The sequence below is a fragment of the Aplysia californica genome, unplaced genomic scaffold, assembly GCF_000002075.1.
Source record: "Aplysia californica isolate F4 #8 unplaced genomic scaffold, AplCal3.0 scaffold00181, whole genome shotgun sequence".
In the NCBI taxonomy this organism is placed as follows: Eukaryota; Metazoa; Mollusca; class Gastropoda; order Aplysiida; family Aplysiidae; genus Aplysia; species Aplysia californica.
The window spans coordinates 213,841-235,130 of NW_004797451.1; the positions used below are offsets into that span (position 1 = coordinate 213,841).

Sequence of the window (21,290 nt, forward strand, 5' to 3'; positions counted from 1 at the left end):
CTCGAGGTCTCGATCTTAAGAGCTATTTTTAGCAGTGTTCAAGACTCGAGGTCTCGATCTTAAGAGCTGTTTTTAGCAGTGTTCAAGTCATGGCCTCTAAACAGCCCACTTGAAGCAGCTTCCAAAATCGAAAATCGGACTCGATTCCTCGATCTTTTTTCAGTTTTGGGATCGAGGCCTCAAGTCTTTTTGTCGTCGATCTTGCCCTGGCCTAGTAACGAACTACTCTTCACAAGCAGACGGCTCTGTCAGCGAGTAGTTCGTTACTCGTAGACGCTAATTTTGCGAGCCCGACCCAACTCTAATAAACATACATAAAAATCTGTATGTCTACTAAACATAAATAAAAATCTGCTTTTTATAGTGGAAAAACCAGCTACTCACAAAGAGTTTGAGGAGTACAGAGAGATAAAGTGCTCATACACCAAGGCTTGCTCCATCTGTGGAAGGGACAAAACAAGTCAGATCCACAATGAACGATGGTTTTAACTCTACAAACAGGGGACACTTCTGAAATGTCAACTTATTTCACTCTTCAGTACTTCAAATTTAAAAAGGATCTGTCTAGTTCACCTCTACCTTTCAGGGGTTCATCAAGAGTAAACAACTCTTGGGCATATCAAAATGACCTGATCCAAATGGCCCTATCTACATTTTGTATATTTGGATATTTCTCTTTAATTTTGATAGAGTTTTACGGCACTTGTAACTCAGTTAGGTCAAATAAGTGCCAAGATCAGAGGTGTTACAAGTGAGTAACAAACACAAAAAAAGGAGAGGTAAGGACGATAGATGTTTGGTAGGAAAAGAAGGAGCAAAACACACCAGAGCACCCACAACCACCCATTATACTTCTCTGTGTCAAGGTGAATGTTTAACTGTTCAATTCAAACACAACCATTTTCTGTTGTTGCCTCATCTAAAAGTATAAGTACAACATTCAAACACATACAAAGCACACAAGAGGACAGAGGAGTTGTTGTATCTGTGTATAAAGTCCAGTGTCTAGATGAACACAATAGCTACGTCATCATACATGAATGTGATGTGCAATACATCTGAGTTGAAAACAAATACAATAAAATAAATATCTAATGACAAAACAAATTTGTCAGCTTATACGTCTATACAATAAAGAATTGAAGATTTTTCTTATAACTGATGATCTGTCCCCAATATATCCTCAATCATGAATACTTCCAGCAAGGTTGAAATCACCTCATGTGCCAAGTAAACTTCTCCAGAAAGCTGCTCCCAGTGGTTTGTCATTAGAACAGCTGTGCTACTTTCCTTTACTACGATTTCAACACATATTAGGTTTCGGCAATAGGTGAAAACAAGTCTCTTTTACCAGGAGTTCTTTCATAAGATGAAAAATCATTTGTTTTAATTTAATATCCAATTTAGTGACGCATGTAATAATAATAATAATAAATAATAAAAATAGTAATAGTAATAATAGTAATAATGATAATAAATAGCATTTTTATAGTGCACATCCCTGCTTGTCAGCAAGCTCTATGCGCTTTACATCATAATCCCATTTGTCACATTTAGTCTACCCACCTTGAAGATAAAGATTTTTAAAAAACAACAGCACTTTTCATAAAGATGATTATAGTAGACTAGCAAGATAAAAAATATAATCCTCCAACTTTCAGCCAACTTAATCACAAATTTTCAGGTTCTTTGGACATTACAACTGACATTGTCAAAAAGAGGTTCATGGCTAGCCTAGTTGATCGCTGATGGACTTGTTCGATAGCTTCTGTGATTGCCATGTGGTAATCAAATTAAACAAAGCCAGTAAGTACAGAATAAAAAATAATTAAACCATACCCAGCCTAACTTTTTATCAGCAGCTTAGAATATATTGTGTTCATGACCTATGCCAGGTGGACTAACTCATTAACTCTTTAAGCCCTGAGTTTGTTCACCATTTCCCGCATATTTTTTCTACAGCCACCTAAACCTGATGCACAATGTCTCATTATAACCCCAAAAGCTTGCCTCCAACTTCTAAATAGCAGGAGCAAAGGCTTTTAGTCATTACTAAAAAACTTGGTTCAAGAATAGTTCCGAAAAACAAGCAAAAACTAGCACTAAATAAAACGAAACAGTTGTCACTAGCACTGGACGCTCCCAGCGTCTGATGGGGAAGAGGCTATTACCGCTGGATGCTTCCAGCGTCTGATGAGGTTCAAAGAGTTAAAACTCGCTAATTCATCTAGCAGAACAAGCCAGTTCACCTGGCATGGGTCACAAATGGAAGAAATTCTTTCAGTATCCTACAAAAAGGGATGGTTTAAGTTTTTTGTCAGCAACAAAAAATATTTTTAGTGAAAATGTAGACCTGTCTTTTCCCTTATGAGCCAACTCACCTGTGACTGAACGTCATAAGATTGTGTTGTGGAATTCTCAGAGTATGGAATGGCAAACTCCAGTCTTAAGTAGTCTAAAGAGAAAACATAATGAAATAAAATGTTCATAACAGTTCTGCTACCTGTAGTCTGCAGACAACATAACAAAACAAAACTTCCATGAAACCCTGTTTCACAAAGTATGTAGAAAGGTACTAAAAAAAAGTTGCTATACACAGACTTCAATAATCACAGCCTTTAGACAGCTTTTGATAAAGCAAAATTTTCAGATAAAATGAAATCATCCTATTCCAAACAGTCTGTTGATAGCTCATGCCAAGAGAAGCACCTTGCATCAAAACGAATTACACAATTTCTGCAGACAACTGCTGATAATGAAACTAAATATTATATTCAACACTGTCTCATATAGTCAGAAAACAGCTCATGATATAACTTAACATTATCCAGTCTCATTTCAAAATTATTCAAAATGTTAGCAGACATCATAGCCTGTAGAGCACTCCTGACTTCAGTGAGATTTAATGCTGTTTAGTTCAATATTGTTTTGCTGAGCATAGAAGAAAAGATGAATGTAATTACTTACATATGACGTTCTCTGGGGAAGAGACAGAAGGAAAGAGAAAAATATTAAATAGATTGATTCAATCAATCTAAGCAGGTCTAGAGTAAAATTGCAGAAAAGGACCTTCAATTGCTTCTAGATACTGTTGTAACAGAAAGTGAACGTAAAGGATTATTGTTGAATGTAAAGAAAACAGAATGCATGGTAATATCCAAAAAAGCAGCAAAGCCAAGTTGTAATCTCATTAGCAAAGGTGAAAAGATCAAACTAGTCCAACAGTTTAAATATCTAGGATAAATGATAACATCTGATGCCAAATGTTAAACAGAAATAAGACGGAGAATTACAATGGCTAAGGCTAGTTTCAATCAAATGAGCCCAATCCTGAAAAATAGAAACATCTCAATGAACAGTGAAATAAAAGTTCTGAAATGTTATGTTTGGTCAACCCTTCTGTATGGCTGTGAATGCTGGACAATCACTAAAGACAGTGAAAATAAAATAGAAGCAACAGAAATGTGGTTTCTAAGGAGAATGCTAAGAGTATCGTGAAAGGAAATGAAATCAAATGAGGTAGTGCTTGATGAAGCCCATGTGGGACGCTCAATGTTAAAAACAATCAGGAAATGACAAATGCAGTTTTTGGGACACATAAATAGACATAAGGGTCTTGAACATTTAGCTCTCACTGGCAAAACTGAGAGCAAACGAGGCAGGGAAAGGCCCAGAACAACATACTTGGGGAACCTAAACAAATGGGTAATACGGAAAGATCAGAGAAACGTAGCTTTTTAGAGAGCATCCGAGCAAAGGAATGAATGGAGAACCATGAATGCCGATGTCTGTCACAGATCTGGCACTTGATGATGATGACACCAAAACGGTCATTCAAGCAACCCTAAATGATTCCAAATACGGGAATTTCCTTTTAATCCTACCTTCTAGATAGAAAATATTATACCTTTCTCTTGGAGAGCTTAGGAGCATTTTACACTTCTCCTACTATGTATGTTCTGTACTGTTTGAGCTCCCAGGCTTTAAATACCCATTGTGTGTGGAATCTGGCGTCAAATCTATTCATATCACACGTAAAAAAAACTTCAAAACTCAAATCCAGCCAATCAGAAATCAAAATCAGAAAATGTGGTGAAATTTTTTAGGTGCATCTCTGTTCACTTGATGTCTCATCTGTCATGGCATTTGTGTTGCTCAATATGTCATGCAGCTGTGCTGTATTGTGTCTGTTTACCTGTGTATTACCATCAGTCACTGTCTACCCCTCGAACTAGAAAGGCATTTTTTGTTGTTGTTTAATAAAGCCAAGTTTTTAAGTATGGCTCATTGTCTTGCTTTATGGCAGATCTCATAATTGCAAGTCCAACATTTGAGTCCCATAAAGAGACATGTCTACACATTTCTGTTTTGCAATAAGTCTGTGGTCTAAAATTGGGCAAACAGGTAAAGCAGTATTGAACTCACTGGGGTTGCAGTAGAAGTCGGTGCCTCCCATGGTGGAGCATTCCATGTGTGCACCACACAGCTCCTCAGACAATTTAGGACACACATGCATATCTGAGGAGAAAAGATTTGTCAGTTTCAGTAGGATCTAAATGATCGTCTAAACAGAAGGAAAAGGTCATTTCAAAGGTACAGCACTTGGCCAAGTAGCAAGGGTTAGATCAAGAAAAGGAAGGAAAGCAGTAAAAGCAACACACTGAAGGAGACATCACAAGTCCATATCAGAGCTTAGATATTCTTGTATTTGTTTTTCATAAGAGGGGTCACCCCTTTTATGCTGTTGGACTAGCTGTTACCTTCAACCAAAACCAAAGCTGAAACAACCAGAAAGTATACGCACAAATTTAGAATTAGGTCCAAAAGTATACCCCCCCCCCCCCCCAAAAGTATACCCCCCCCCCCTTCCCTGTATTAATATACATGCCATCATATATAGCCAGTATCGAGTCCAAAAAAGGGGAAGTAAAGCCAGACAGAATTTTTCACCACTCCATTCTCCCCTATTAAATCAGTCTCAAAGGTACAGCCAACAGTTCTTAAAGCTTAAAGGAAAAGACTACGTTTATTGTTTAACTAGCACTAGATTTCATTCATGTTGAGCCCCCTAAATTATGTCAGAAATTAACCCTTTGAGCCCTGACCTCCTGATGCTACCATGCCCTTTGGCCTGTGCTCCTGAGTGATATATTACTTACATTCATGTGATTGTCAGAATCACATTCCATATCCCACTCATGATAGTCCTTGTCATTACTAGTAGGCTTTCTAATTCAGAAAGATCTTCGAAATAATCAGTAACGTCCTGTGTAGTAAACACTATTTCCCTCGTACGTTTTGTCCAAGGCCGGCTGGATTGGGGATAGGGTCTCGCTCGCTGCTGTACCAATGGCTAGGCACACAGGGCTCAGAGGGTTAACCCTGTTTTACAAGTGCCATCAACAAAAATGGGCTTATTTTGGAGTCAGTGTGTACCCCGCCATATTACATATGAGGTCATGTTTCAGGCATGTAATAATATGGTATAACTATTGAACATGCAAACTAACTTGAATCTAATTAACGTTTAACACATAAATGGAAACAGACTAGTAGTTTTACATTGGTGAAAAGGTCCCGGAACTGAATACATACCCAGTGCGTTGTAATAACCCTCTGCATCCACCTGCGAGAGGAACAGATTGGCAGACGTGACACCACTCATGTTGCCTGAACTGTCTACAGCGACCATTTCTTGAACTTTGGTAGATAGGACCAAGAATTCTTCCAGTTGACCCAAGAATTGTACATCTGTAGTGACTGACAAGACCACGCTAGTTTCGTAGCCATAATAGTCCCTGTGACAAGCAAAAGATGCTGAGTACTGTTACATACAACTAAATATTCTACACCACATTTCCTTCTAAAAAATGGACCATTTCCTCACTCTAACATTTCTAACGAACAAAAACGAATTATGTGCTGCTCATGCAGCCTCAGACTCCAAACTGAAGGTATTTCCAATGGTGTAAGACCACTAAAAGGTTAGGACTTAGGGTATTATGCGGGATGAGGATGGCCCTGGTTTAATTTCTTTACAAGACGTTCTTAAACTTGGGTTGTAATTTAAATGCTTCCTGAAACAAATAGGCATTCACATCAAACTCATGCCAAACAACTACCACCCGACCAGATACAGGTGAGAAATGGAATCACACTAGCAGAATGTTGCTTTCAATACAGTAAAGCCATTAAAGACCCCCACGAGGTACCAGGGAGGTCAGATATATATGTCACAGAAAGGTCACATAGCTGCAGGATAACATGCGCTTACATGACACCAATTCCCTGCACGGTGTACAAGAAACCTCCAGAGTTGAGACCTGTGTCCACCTGGGAAGGAGAGAAAGCAAGAAAAACAGAACCAACTAAACACACGATGGCAACATATTTTGGGGGACAATAGGGTCTACAAAAACCTTTTTCCTTTGTCCAGAAACTGATTTCTATTTTGATTTTGCATGAATACATTGACACAGAACCCGGATAGAAGTGCATTCACTTATTTTTACCACTATTGGCTTTTCCATTGCTAAGGCCTTTTCAGTAAAAATTGGCAAAAACACTGCCTCACTTTTCAGTTCAGTAATACAGTTTCAGAACACTTTGAACAGCAAATAATTGAAAAAGCCATATTGGACTTGGTGCTTTTTGAATCTGTGACCATTATGAGACCAAAAGGTGACACATCAGATTACACAGAGACAAATGTAAAAACACTTTCACTTTGACCAAGCATACTCGGAGATTGTATCATGAAGAGGTCGAGGTTAAATAGTGCCCCTTTACGCTTTACTTTCCTCTGCAACCCAATAAGGTAAACCCAATTAGTTGCACAATAAATGTCTTCTGAACTAGATCAAAAAGGCGCACCTGCACTCTCACATTCTCCAGGAGATTCTCGTCATTTGAAGTGTACGTTGTGTTCAGCTTAAAAGCGATGAAATCTGAGGGTAAACAACATGTTGTACATGTCATACATTTCACTGGTATGTCCTGGGTTCAACATTGTAGAAATCTGTATTATCATCAATGTAGATGAGCAGAGGTGTTTGACTCTCAAGCTACAGTACCTGAATACATGCTTAGTCCATGCATGCACAGTCAAGTGATAACTCTGGATTCTTTTTTTTTTTAGGTTTTCACAAGTTCACAAGAGTTTATAACATAACGGTTAGACTCTTCCCCGCTTCAAGCAAAAGACGCAAGTACAATTCCTGTCTGGGGAAGCCTATTTTATAGAGTATCTGTCTTTCTGCAGGGGTGCTGTATCCCTCTCAGCCCCTGGTTAAACTCAACAGATAATATCAAAGCAGCCTGCCTTTTTAACTATCTAAATTGTGTTGCTTGGCTCAAAAACACTTGGAATCAACTAGGTTCCTAAAATCCCTGATTCGCAGGTAGTTGGATTGAGAGGTCACCCCATGCTAGATAAGAACCAACAATTCAGACATCCTCTGTGTATGTTACACAGTGAAGAGCCAATGTGGGAGGCGAAAGTTGAAGAAAGGTAGGCCCTGCTTCGCCTGGATGCCTCTCTAGTTAGTTTCAGTACTGGAGTGAGATTATGTTTTAGATATAAGATAGACAATACCCGTTAAAGTCACCACCACAACAATCATTTTTTTTTTTTTAAACAGAAAAAATTAAATGAATGTCTGATTTGATATTATGAGTAACAATAACCATGTACATAAGATCATTTCTTAAATTTATATCTTAAATTGTCCATCCAGAAAGAGAGAGAGAGTCAGAGAGAAAGAGAGAGACAGAGAGAGAATGAGAGAAAAAGAGGGGGAGGAAAAGAGAGACAGAAAGAGAAAGGAGGGAGAGGAAGAGAGAGAGAGAGAGAGAGAGAGAGAGAGAGAGAGAGAGAGAGAGAGAGAGAGAGGGAGAGAGAGAGAAAGAGAAAGAGAGAGAGAGAGAGAGGGAGAGAGAGAGAAAGAGAAAGAGAGAGAGAGAGGGAGAGGGGGAGGAGGTGGGGGAGGCAGCAAAGAAACACTGGCTGTACTCACATGTCACAGTAGAGTTGGGAGCTGAAAAGGCAAAAAGAATGTGACGTGTAAGTAGAACAAAATATTCTATCAGCAGGGTACTTCAAAAGAGAGTCACTGAAATGCATGGTCTCCATTCACATAAGTGGTACCGATACCACTGTGACCGCCTAGCTCATATTTAACCTTAAATAATGATCCATGCCAAGTTAATACAGGAAAATGCTATCTAGTACAACATAAATTGAATACCAAGGATAAGAAGTGGAAATTATTTTCTTTTCTAAATAAATATGATGAAATGTATTTCCTTTACACTAAGCTTTTTCTTATTAAGGATTAAGAGAATTAATTTTGACCACTACAGAAAAGCAAATGCATAACACAGCCAAATAGCAGCCAAAAGAATCTGGTACAGCTCGAGACGTTTTCATGGATTAATCCTTTGATCCCTGACCTCCTGAGGCTACTGTGCCCCTCTGCCTGAGCTCCTGAGTGATTCACACCTTTATTCATATCATCGTCAGAATCACATTCCATATCCCACTCAGGGTAGTCCTCGTCATTACCAGCATCTAATTAACTCAATCTTTGCCCATTACCGATATATCGACAGCGCGACCGCACCATTTTTGCCCATTATCAATACACCGGCACAGGCTATACTCAAACTTTATTTAGTTCGTAAATGCTTGATCAATAATTTTAAGTTTTGATATAAACAAATCTCTAAAGTAGAAACTTCTTGCTGCGAAATATAGTGTCTATAACTACGTAAGAGGGTGGAAAGTTGAAGTCGTTGAAGTATTTTGTGTGGTGTGTTTGTGAAACCAAAACACGAAAGATGATCACACCCATTTCTAGTTCTAGCTATGTTTTCTGGGCCTGGTAGTAGGACCCTATAAGCATATAACTTGTAAAACTGACTCAGGAATTTTTCTGTAATAAACTTGAGGATAGCCGTGCAGTCTCGGCATTGAGAAGAATAAGACTGACGTGGTGCTAGCGTGTCGTAGGAGGCAATTAAATGTCGAAACCAGGTAGTGACTCCCGAAACAGAGTCATCCCCCCTCCAGGTCGGGGGTTGAGTCACGAGGCTAACAACCTCTCTCGTAAAAAGAAATTGTTATAGAAACACATACAAGCAAAAACCATTATCTCTGCTTGGCTGGTCGTGGATTTTCTCCGAAGGGAGAGTTTATGATGCGAAGCAGTGAAAGCTGAAAGGAAGCTGCTGGGCAGAAGCCTCCACCATCATCCAAGTCCAAGTCTCTCCAAATTGGATCATGGAACGTTAGGACCCTTTATGAGGCTGGAAAAACTGCACAGGTCCTCCAAGAAATGCAGCGATACCACCTACACATACAGGGAATCAGCGAGACTCACAGTCTGGAAAGAAGCGAATGAAAGAGGGGGAGCTTTTCATTTCTTCAGGAAATGACAGTGATGGACCACACAGGGAAGGAGTAGGGAGGATCATAGCCAAAACAGCGCAAAAGACATTTAGGGGCTAGGAAGCTCATGGTCCAAGAATCATCATGGCCTCATTTGGAACTTTAAAAAACTCATAGAAAAGAGATGGCAGGACGAAGGTCATTAACATGAACATCATACAAGTGTATGCCCCAACCTATGATGCAGAAGTGGAGAATAAAGATGACTTCTACAACCGCCTGCAGAATGTGATCGTCAAACTTCCAGGTAAGGACATCAACATAGTCATGGGAGACCTAAATGCAAAGGAAGGTTTGGACAATCGTCACAGTGAGGAAATGATGAGCAGACATGGATTAGGAGAGGCAAATGACAATGGAGAAAGATTCCAAAACTTCTGGGCATTCAACAACTTGTTTATTGGAGGAACAATTTTCCCACATAAAAGAATTCATAAGGCCACTTGGGTCTCCCCGGATGGAACAACGGAAAACCAAATTGATCATTTTTGCATTTCCCGAAATTTTAGACGCTCACTATAGGACGTCCGAGTCTTACAAGGAGCAGACGTCGCATCAGACCACCATTTGATCCTTGGAAAGGTGAAACTGAAACTGAGAAGGTATGCACAAATCACAACTGGAAGTCGCCAAAAGTATGAAGTGAGCCTTTTGAAAGATCCAATAAAGAAGAATGAATTCAAGTTGGAACTGAAGAACAGATTTCAAGCCCCTCAAGATCTGGATGACTGTGAAGTAAACGAGCACTGGGACAAGATAAAAGAGGCAGTAAATGAAACCTGCCAGAGCATTCTAGGACCCAAAGTCAACACCAGGAATGAATGGATTTCACAGGACTCTCTAGACAAAATCAAAAGAAGAAGAGAGATGAATTTTTTAAAACCCTAAAAGAAAGGGTTGGCAGTTATGTCACAGCCACAAAAACTCGTCAAACAACTTCATATTGGAGACTGGGTTACCCACACCTCAGTTCAACTGAATGAAAACTGAGGTCACGTGTGTTATTCAGGACGCTCAACCCTCACTGTTTCTCTCTTGAGTCCAAATTTTTGTACACCTGCCTACTTCTGAAATTTTCTCTCAGCCTCCCTGTTGGTCTGTATAGCAAACAAATGTTTCATTCTGTCTCTCTCCAGAGTTGGTCACCAAGAAGTGGTCATCAATTTACCCCAATTTTAATTGAAAACGACACTCACCATCTCCGCATGCGTAGAAGACGTTTTCTTCAGTACAGGTGCCACCATTTTGACAGGGATCAAACCCAAGACCATGGAAGACATCACACCAGGATACAGCTGGAAGAAGAAAAAAAATACCCAAACAAATGGGGCGAGGAGTAGTGAGTGAGTTTGAGGAGTAAGAGATAGGAAGAGACTGGTACTGGGAAGTGGCAGCAAGACAAATCATTATTCTTAGTCCTTATTCACTTTACCATCTTAACCCATTTGATAATTCATTTCAATCTTTCTTCTTTGTGTGTGACAGGGATGAGAAGACTGTTGTCAGGGTTGGTCTAATAGCCAGACTACACTGAAGGAGAAGATTGCTGTCTGGTTTTGTCTAGAAGGAGAACGGGAGGTGGGAGAAAGAGGAGCTGGAACAAGGGTAGGGGCAGTAGCAGTTGGGAGAGTAGGAAAAAGAATTAAAAATGTGAGAGAATATAGGAAGTGATAGAACTTGGCAGAGGAAAGATAGAAGGAAGGGGATGAAAAGGAGGGAGACGAGCTGAAAAGAGTAGGGAAAGGAAAAGGATAATGAAGAGTTGGCAAATGAAAGAAAGAGGAAAAGGTGGTTAAAATAGAAGATATGGAGGTAAATTAAATAGAATGAATAGGGAGAGGAGACAGAGGAGAAGAGAACCATCAGGATGGAAAGTAAGAGGATGAAATTAGGTACAGAGAAGAGAAAGAAAAGGAGAATGTGGTGTGAGAGATGAACAATTTTAAAAAAGAATGGGTAGAATAAGGAAAAAGAAGATGAAGAAGAAGAAAATGAGAACAAGGTAGAAGGAAAAATATAGAGAAGAAGTTGGATTGGAGGAGGAAGTGGTGGGTGAAAAGGCAGAAGGAGTGGGGTGAAAAGAAGAGGGTGGGGAGGGGGTGTGAAGAAGTGATTAAACAATTATACCAAGTTAGAAACATTACTCACATTTTAGAATTATTTGAAATGCTAAACATTCAAAACACCAATAAAAGGTCAACCCCATGAACTAAACTGAAAACAGGAGTTATGCAACTGAATGGCCGTAACCTATGACTTCACAGCAACATCCTACATTATGTATCTCACAGCATACCCTGAATTCCATTCTTCATATTCTCTTCGGTTGTGTACAAGGACATAGGCCCAATGAAGTTGTAGCGACCAAAGTCTCCAGCAGTCAGTTGATGAGATTTGACCATCAGCTCAGCCACTTGATCAACCACACCATCCACTGACACTCCAAAGACCATAGTGAAGTTGAACTGAACAAGCTTCTCAAAGCCATAGAAAAAGTTCCTGGAAGAAAGTAGAAGAGGGCTGGTCAAACATTACCATTGCATGAGGCTATCAATGATGTGAAGCTACCAGGAGGGATGGATTTAAAGGAACTTGACACAGGACAGAATCACAACTAAATCTATGGCAACAGTACAGCATTTAAAGTAGTCATTACTCTGTTGTTCCTACATTTCAAGCTCAAATAAATATTGCAGTTCTCAGCAATTTTGTTTACAATTATTCACTCTTTGTTATGAGATTGAATAGAACAGTTCATGTACAATCTACAAAAGTAAGATGAAACTATGGGAATCTAAAGTCCCTGCTACTAGCTCAGATCTCACAGATTGGCGAACATGTGCACTTAATTGACACCGTCCTGTCAGATTAACTCTGAAATCTGGGACAGCATTGGTCTGTTTCACAAACCTGTGAACAATGACTATTTATGGAAAATCCCAGACTTTCTGAGAGGAGTCGCCTAAATCTCTTGTAGGACTGTTTGCAATTACCTCTCAGCATGGAGCAGACGCTTATATAAAACTGAATCTATATTGACTGCTTCAGGGTGGGAATTATACCACAGCAAGAATTTCACTACTTGTTCTTCCTCTCTTCCTTTTTCCATTGGAGGCATTTCATACTTTGATAAAATGATAATAAGAATACAAATCTAAAAATTTCAAGAACAGTTCTATCCCTGGGAGGGTGAGGTGGAGGAAGATGAAGAAATGGACAGGTGGGAGGAGGGGAATAAACAGGATAACATGTTCAAGAAAGAGGAGGGGAAGGCACGCACTTAGTCCTCCATTTAAAAAATTGCAGCGTACATAAGAGCATCAAACCAAGATTAATAGCAAGCTGCTCTCTGTCATGACCTACCCAATACTGTTGAATTCGGGGTACAAAAAACCTTCAATGAGTTGAAACCTGTCTTCAGCCTGGGAGTGAGGGTGGGGGAGGGAGGAGAAAAGAACCAACAACAAAAAGGTCACTACATGGTCCAATAACAAAGACAAAGAAAAAAAGTCTTTCTAAAAAAAATATGTGAATGGTTTCGTAACAAGAACAATCTTGCAATTAATAGCTCTCTCCGCATCTCCTTCCTCTAAATTCTTTCTCCTTCTCAATCGCACCATCATTGTATTATACTCTTTCCCTACCAAACTATCCCCCCCCCCCCCTTGCTCTTACTCCTTTTTCTCTTATAACTCTGTTGCCTCATTTCATTCTTCCCTGTTTTTCTCATTTTTCTACAAACTGGAACTTGGGGATGAGTGAAATAAAGTATACCTTTTACTGTTTTTTTCATTGTTGTTTGTTTTAAAACTTTCATTTTCCTTTCAAGTAAAAACAATTCTAACTGCAGTACAGTAATAAAAATAACAACAGCAGCAGTAAAGGCAATATTAGTAACAAGTTTCAAAAACAATGACAAGAAAGGTCAATATCTTTAGAAAAAGCTGCAAGGAATAAAAAAAAACAAGCAAAAGGCTTACCACAATGCCCATTTCACTCTTCATTTCCGAAAATTCGTGTCCATGGACCCCCATAGGGTCATCATACGTGTCATTGATGACTACCGACCCAAACAGTACTCTCTCTGAGTAGTCTGTGGAGACATAAAGTTAAGGATCACTACACATGATTTTTTAAAATTATGAAAACAAGAGAAATAAAGGACAACCATAACTATTTATTTAAGAGAAAGTTTGGAATACAACTGGTTGAAACAGAATGTGATTGAAAACAGTATGAGCTGCAATAAATTCTTCATAGGAGGGGGTTTACAAAGACTAAAAAATAATTCAATTAGATGCTAAAACAAAGCTGAATGCATAAATTCAAAGCATACTAAAATAGCAAACTAGTTGTTTCAAATACAAACACCAATGCTGGTCAAAAACATTTTTTAAGCTCTCTCTCCCAAGACATCACATTTTAAAAACACCTGAACATCTTCCATAGTTTGAGTACCACTAATGAACAATAAAATAAACTCTCTGTGTTATTCATTAAGGGGAGGAGTGACCCTTGATTTTGCCCATTTTGGGTCTGGCTATGCACATTGAGATGCTGGCTAATTCTTGAAGATCAATCAATTTCTGAGTCTAAAAATAGCATGGAAGCAATTGAGGAAGACTTTATTCTCCTCGTAAATTGCCTTTGAAAACATGAGGGTGGGTTAATATAGTGAATTTTCACAATAATTGTAGTTTTTCGCAAAATGTAATTTTTTTGCAGCTTTTTCCCTACTCCTCCCTTAGTTTTCATCCTTTCGACATGAAACTTTTAGGAAACATAGGTGGCAAGGCTGCCATCAATGTAACAGAGACATATTTGTGAAAAAAATAACACTTTTCCATTGGCAAGCGATTACGTAACCTAAATTTAGAAGAGGTTTTTTATACTTTGGGAAAACTTTTGCACTTATTGAAAAAAACCTACTCTTACGCTGATAGAGTCTGGTTCAGGTTCGGATAGGGGACGGCACGGAGCAGGCCGAGCAAGCCCAAGCGTGGTTGTGGGAGAGACGTCGAATTACTGGGATTGATATGCCACTGCATTTGCTGTGTATCCTTTTAGCACAGGTGGTGCATCGGATCGAGTAACCCCGATTGGTCACGTTCCTGTTGCGTATTGTGCATGGGTACATCTCATCAGGTCCAGGGTTGATTTCGACGTCACCGGCCATTATTAACAGGAGACTCAGATCAGCCGGTTTGGCTGAGCCTTCGGACAAAAACTCGGTCGCCTCCGTTCCTGTCTGAATCCAGGGGTTGACTGGCGTTCGGCCAGGAGCTGTACTTGTTCCGGCGTCTGCAGCACCGCATAGAGGTCCCAATAATGACTGCAGAAAGGTGTGGCATACTGGACTCCTCTACAAGATAAATGCCTTAGGAATGCCCACCTGTCTACAACGACAGATCAAGGGCTATCTAGACGACAGAAGGTCCAGAGTTCATTTTGAGGGAAAAGAAAGTCGCTACTATCGCTTCCTCACCGGCGTCCCTCAGGGCGGAATATTCTCACCACTTCTGTTCCTCACATACATCAACGACATCGTAGATGACCAACCAGTAGACACCAACATCAGCCTCTTCGCAGACGACCTGGCAATATGGGCATCCCATGAAAATCTTGACACTGCCGCCACGATGGTTCAAGCCGCTCTGGACAAGATCAGCGATTGGTCAAAACGATGGAAGATGGAAATTAATGTGGCGAAATGCCAATACTCTTTTTTCACGACATGGAACTGTGAAATGTCCTGGCGTGCCCAGCTTACAATTGGAGACGAGGAGGTGCCCTATAACAAAACACCTACCTTCCTTGGCGTGACCTTTGATTGCAAGTTAACATTTAAAGAACATATCAATAAATTAAAGGAAAAACTGGCCCCACGAGTCAATCTCCTCCACAGGCTCTCCGGCACAGACTGGGGATGCAGCAAAGAAGATCTACGTATGGTGTACATCGCGTACATCAGATCAGCCATCCAGTATGCCCACGCAGCCTGGTATCCAGCAACAGCCAAAACAAATCGTGAGACTTTAAATGTTATTCAAAACTCGTCAGCCAAAATAATTACCGGGTGTACAAGAGACTCAAATGCAATGCTGCTCACAAATGAAGCTGGCCTCATCCCACTTGAGGTTAAGTCTAACATTGCAACTGCTGTGACATACGAAAGAGCAAGAAGAGTCCCAGAAGACAACCCAATCCGTGCCTCAGCTGAAGGAACATCAAAAATACCCTTAAAGTCCATCCACAGTTCGAGGGAAGTGGGCTGACAGAGCTCTAATAACGCGGACTAGAACATCTAATCCGAGAACCCCTACGGCCAGTGAGTACAACTCCCCCGTGGAAGACCCCCTGCAACCTCTCAATCAACTCAAAACTTGCAGTGTCTACGACAAAAACAGATCCACCTAATATGCGATGTGAAGCAGCTCTCGAGATTGTGCGCCGATTGCCTACGTCCGACCTCGATATCTTCAAAGACGGCCATGCCACCAACAGCTACAGGATATGTGGAGGAGGATACTGGTGTCTAGACAAGTCTTCTGGGGAGGAAACATGCGTATCCGTGCCCACGGGACTAGACAGAAGCAGCTACCGAGCTGAAACTACCGCCCTGCTCCACGCACTGTAATGGCTCGATATAACAACCACGTTTTCAAAGAATCTACATCTTCACAGACTCCCAGTCAGTTGTTAAACACTTAATGTCCGGAGTGACTGCAGTGCGTACTGAGATAGCGGACAAAATGTGGACCACTATCTGCCACTGCTGTGAAATCCACGGACACCTTCACATACAATGGATACTAGGACATTGCGACATCTACGGGAACGACCGAGCTGACGCCCTGGCCAACAAGGGAGGCCGCCTTGACCAGTCCAACACTCCAGTCGATATCGCGTCAGCAAGCTCATGCATCTCGCTTTACATCATTGCCCACGCATGGGAGAAAGTGCGAGTGCATGACTCCGTCGGGGAAAAGGTGAAGCCACCACCAGAGAGGGACAAAGAGAGAGACCTTACCGTCAGACAGAGAAGAGTGTTATCGCAGCTAAGATGCAACGTGAAGAGCCCCATCCTGCAGACGTATCTACATGCAATAAGCTCCGCTCCCAATGATTCCTGTCTGGCATGTGGCACAAGTCCTTACGACCTGCAGCACGCACTGTATGAGTGCCCGCGGGAGGAAGCACATCGAGGCCCATTTATGGAGAACAACGCGAGACCGGGCCCGGATGTACTCTGGATGAGGCCACAAGAGGTTGCCGCTTACCTGTCTGACTGCGGCAGACTGTCACCCTCCTAACGGAGGCCAGCCAGAAGAGGAAGAAGAAGAAGAAGAAGAAGAAGAAGAAGAAGAAGAAGGAGAAGGAGAAGGAGAAGGAGAAGGAGAAGGAGAAGAAGAAGAAGAAGAAGAAGAAGAAGAAGAAGAAGAAGAAGAAGAAGAAGTCTGGTTCAGGTGTACTCTCACCAAATTTGACCAGTAAATAAGAAAGCCTTAGGGATCTGAAATTCATTGTTTGTTTTCAAGATGGCGGCCATTTCCATAGCAACGGCTGTAGCTGTGCCAAAATAAAATTGCGTATCAGAGATTTTTACTGTGCCTACCTTATATGTGTACTTAGATTTGATCTCAGGCAACAAACTAAGAAAATGGTCTTCAAGGGTCGCTCCTCCCGTTTAATTAATAAACTTCACAAACAAAGAGTATGAAATCCAAACAAGACACATAATTACCAATTGGTGTGACAGTTGCGGGAGTCAAAGGGGATATCACATAATTCTGAAGAGAGAAAGAAAACACAAGATATCACGTACCATAACCGGGTTGCAAAGTACTTAAGCATCTCCTTGTCTGTTTTCTCAAGGGTACGAATATCATCCGAAATATCTTCCCTTTTCCAAATATCTACTTTTTGCATCTCATTTTCTAAACCCTGGTTGCATGCATCATACACCTTCTAATCAAGGAGTTTTATTTCAACAGGAATTTGAAGAATTCAGATCCCTACTATTTTCTCAACCTATCAGTTGACTGGGAAATGAATAGAATGTCCCTCTATTCCATATATAAATAAAAAATCAGTTGCCACCCATAAAAATGTAGCCAGTGAACCTATTTTAATTACCAGTTTGACTTTCAGAAAAAGAAAACTGAGTATATTTCAGAGAGGAAAAACAAAAGCCTGTTAATAACAAATCTGTCTTCCCCGCTAAACATCAGCCGTAAGACTCAGTGTGCTATTATCAGCTACGAGGCTCAAAAGACAGAAAAAGTGACTTTCCATTAAATTTTTGTTTTTTGGATCTATTGAAAGTTTGGTGTCTTCTGCTTCATTTAAGATAAAATAAACAACAATAATTGACTATAAATATTTTATTTTGATTTATTTCGGAGGTGCGTGTGGTTTGTTGTGAGCTTGGGTGACGAGATAAAGGAATTTGGACCTTGCTAGTGTGCAGCTGTGAGATTATTTTTCGAACTGCTACCTCATAGCCACCTTTGCTTCAACCAAAGATTCTCCACTTGTGGAGTATCTTTGCTTCAACGTTCTTCGTTCAGAACTATTTTTAAATTTTGACCCTTTTCGAGCATGAATGGTCCGAGGTGTAAACAACTCTGATTGGTAAAATGGACCAAAAAACTGTAACTTCTAGCCAAATTCAAGCTTGTTTACAAAACAGCTGACTGTGTGGGTGTGCCCTGCTAGCTGTTATCGTCTGTTGATCTTTCAGTTTTACACTTGGATTGACTTTAAAAATTCGTTTTTATTGTGTTTTAGAGCTTTTAACTCATTCGCTACGTATTATTTTCGGCTTGTGGACGAATTTTTTTCAGGAGGGCGAAATGAGATGATGACTAGTGCGCAGTTCACAGGTCTTGGGGGCCATAAATTCAAATAAATATCAACATATTATATACCAACATTTTCAGTATGGTTTGTAGAATACATCTGTATTGTTTATTTGAGTATTTTTCAACTTTGGTTTCTGTAAGAGGCGATTATGCAACACAATTGTGATTGGCTGCGGATAAAATTTGAAAACAAAAAACTTTATAATCTCAGATGAAACTCAAAAAATAGGTTTGCACCTAGTCAAATTATACATCAAAATAACCATAACTGTATATAGAACAGGAAAATATTGAAAAATGAGTAGTTATTTACATACATTCCATAATATTTGTACATTGGGATCATAACCTCCGATATTGAAAAAAAAAAAAAAATTTAATTTTGAAAAAAGGATCCCAAACAGAAAAAAAACACTCGTATCTTATATTGCATTTGGAATAAACCTATACATGTCTTGGATGGTACTTTTTGAGTAAATTCACCAAAAAGTAGTGATTTTCGGGAGAAAAAAAATATTTTGACTATTTAGATCTAGGCCTAGATCTATATCTAGCACTCAAAAATATTGATTTCTCAATTACAGTGCACTGGCAATTTGAGTCCAGTAGTATCAATATTATAAGAAGAGTCCTACACTTTTTAGTGAGCAAAATAATGATACATTTTGTTGTGTAAAAGTTCAAAGACTGGTGTCTGGCTATAATTTGGGCTTCGCGATAAAACAATGTCGCATAAACTTCGAAATCGTGTTTCAAAACTGAATCAAAACTTCCGATTTTCAGTGGAAACGCTTGACCCGGAAGTCAACTTTATATTATGACCTTTATTTTAACATGGATAAGTGGATTGGAATAGAAACCAAGCTAAAATTGAACGTCGGTTCGACCCGGGGGCGGCTAAGCGTACTGACGGCACTCTAGCCGCGCCGCCCCCCACGACTCGGCGTAGCGAATGAGTTAAAAGATTAATTAACCTTCCTTTAGACAGAGCGGACTCCTTACCAAGAGGCCACCGAGGCGGTCTATGTGCATGTGTGTGTATGTGTGTTGGTGTGTTTGCATGTGTGTGTATGTGTGTATGCGTGTGTGTGTGTGTATGCGTGTGTGTGTGTGTGTGTGTGTGTGTGCGCGCGCGTGTGTGTGTGTGTATGTGTGTGTGTGTGTGTGTGTGTATGTGTGTTTGTGTGTGTGTGTGTCTGTGCTCACATATGTTTAAGGTGCTATTGCAAATGAAAAATTAGGTGGTGTAAACACGGCACGTAAGCCGACTCGCAGACTTTCGAGCGCGTGGTTTCGGTAAAATGGGGGTAATGCAGATCTCTGTTTCTTTGCTCTTTTGCTATAAAACACCAAATGCTGAACACTTTGAAAAAGTTCAGACTTTCTTCATTACGATTATTTGGAGCTAGAGAATCGTCGTGGAAAGGGAAGCCCCTCGCTGTCGGAATGCGAGGTCGGCCAGTTCAAAATTGACACCCATGCATTTGAATGCTTTGCAGAAAGATTGATGACTAAATACTGTATTTTTTATTAGCAGAGAGCTATACAGCTTTGAGCGTGGTTTCCCGTGGTTATAATTTTTGGCCTTTGGCGTTCGGATAGAAAAACTTGAAAAAAAGCGTTTAAGTTTTCAAAGATCATTTTAAACACGAAACATGTAAAATACCGGCTAAAAAAGGTACCAATAGAAAGAAGAGTTCTTTTTCTATTAAAATAAATTAGTCATCAGCTTGGAATTATTTGGCATGAATCCTTCCGCAAAACTCCGGGGAGCACTCAGTATAATACTGTATAGAGCCGGCTTGCTCGCCGCGAGGGCTGGTGCGGCGCCGGCCATGACAACGCTCTGTGTTTTTATTAAAATAACGACAGATCATCGTGTTTGAGGCAATAAATACTGATTTGTAATGATCTCACAGTCTTGAAAAAAATTAGGCTTCATTTCTTTGTTATAATGATTGTACTCTGTTAATGAAGAGATGATTGGTGCACTTGGTACTCTTTTATTATCTGTCAGGCATGGGGTTGCAGCCAGTTAGCGACTTCAGCAATATTATGTTAAATTAAAACAGCTGCCATTCTCTTAAACATTGACTGAGAGGTAAAAGTATGGAACCAAAATTCTCAAGAGACATAAGCCTTTCATATGAAACAGATGAATCTGACTTAAAGCTACTTTGAAAATTTAGTATTTGGTACCTAGTATAATGCTAATATTTTGTTGCATTTGACATGAAGTCCATTCTCGTGAAAATTGTGTTCTGTCAATAAGTTTTTTCTATGTAAATGAATAGTTTTCTACTTCTGTATATTACCTTGTAGTGGCATAGCCAAGACAACTGCTAAATTTCAAGTCTCTATCTCTATTCTAAGATCCCCATTGCTATGGAAACATGTTGCTCAACTTCGGAGGCCATTTTCTCCTTTTCGTGTTTCCTCACCTCGCACAACTAAAAGTTCTGTATTTTCGTCAAATATGGTAATATTTACTTCATTCTTGTTTTAAATTGTAGGGGAAAAGTGATAGTTGTTGAAAATAATGGTAACTCAGTTTTTGAAATTTCCTTCAAATGACTGATATTGACCGGTAGGGACACAAATAGGACGCTTACATGCATAGATATAATTTGGTTCAGGTTGCTGCCATTAGAAAGGATATGTAACACTTGCTCCACTGTAGTGTAGTTTTGACCATTGGTGGGGTTTGTGGTGAGTTCCCTGAGAAAGAGAGAAAGAGTATCACATCACTTGTCTTTTCTGAAAATTTGTCCTTTAAAAAATATATAATATTCTTTTACTCTTCAGAAAGTCCACACAAAAAGGTTTATATTACTGTTTAAATTATCTGTGCCATCGGAAAAGTTTCACTCTGCAGAGTTTAGTGTTGCCCCATACGGTGCAGATCAAATATTTACAGACGACATTCTGTACAAAATTCTGCGAGTCGACATAGCAAGCTATATTATATCAGCAAAAGT

At 39.9% G+C, this 21,290-nt stretch overlaps 1 protein-coding gene across 1 annotated transcript in view; it reads right to left on the minus strand.

Annotated features, from left to right (window-relative positions):
- LOC106011777 overlaps positions 1 to 21,290 on the minus strand; it is a gene marked incomplete at its 3' end in the record, with an annotated part of 52,417 nt that overhangs the window by 10,575 nt on the left and 20,552 nt on the right. Inside the window, 14 exon segments of the mRNA XM_013082556.2 lie at positions 385 to 440; positions 2,382 to 2,455; positions 2,968 to 2,979; positions 4,426 to 4,518; positions 5,596 to 5,798; positions 6,275 to 6,333; positions 6,874 to 6,947; positions 8,016 to 8,036; positions 10,645 to 10,743; positions 11,745 to 11,947; positions 12,812 to 12,870; positions 13,429 to 13,541; positions 17,193 to 17,238; positions 20,925 to 21,030. Coding sequence (XP_012938010.1) covers positions 385 to 440; positions 2,382 to 2,455; positions 2,968 to 2,979; positions 4,426 to 4,518; positions 5,596 to 5,798; positions 6,275 to 6,333; positions 6,874 to 6,947; positions 8,016 to 8,036; positions 10,645 to 10,743; positions 11,745 to 11,947; positions 12,812 to 12,870; positions 13,429 to 13,541; positions 17,193 to 17,238; positions 20,925 to 21,030 — 1,218 coding nt within the window.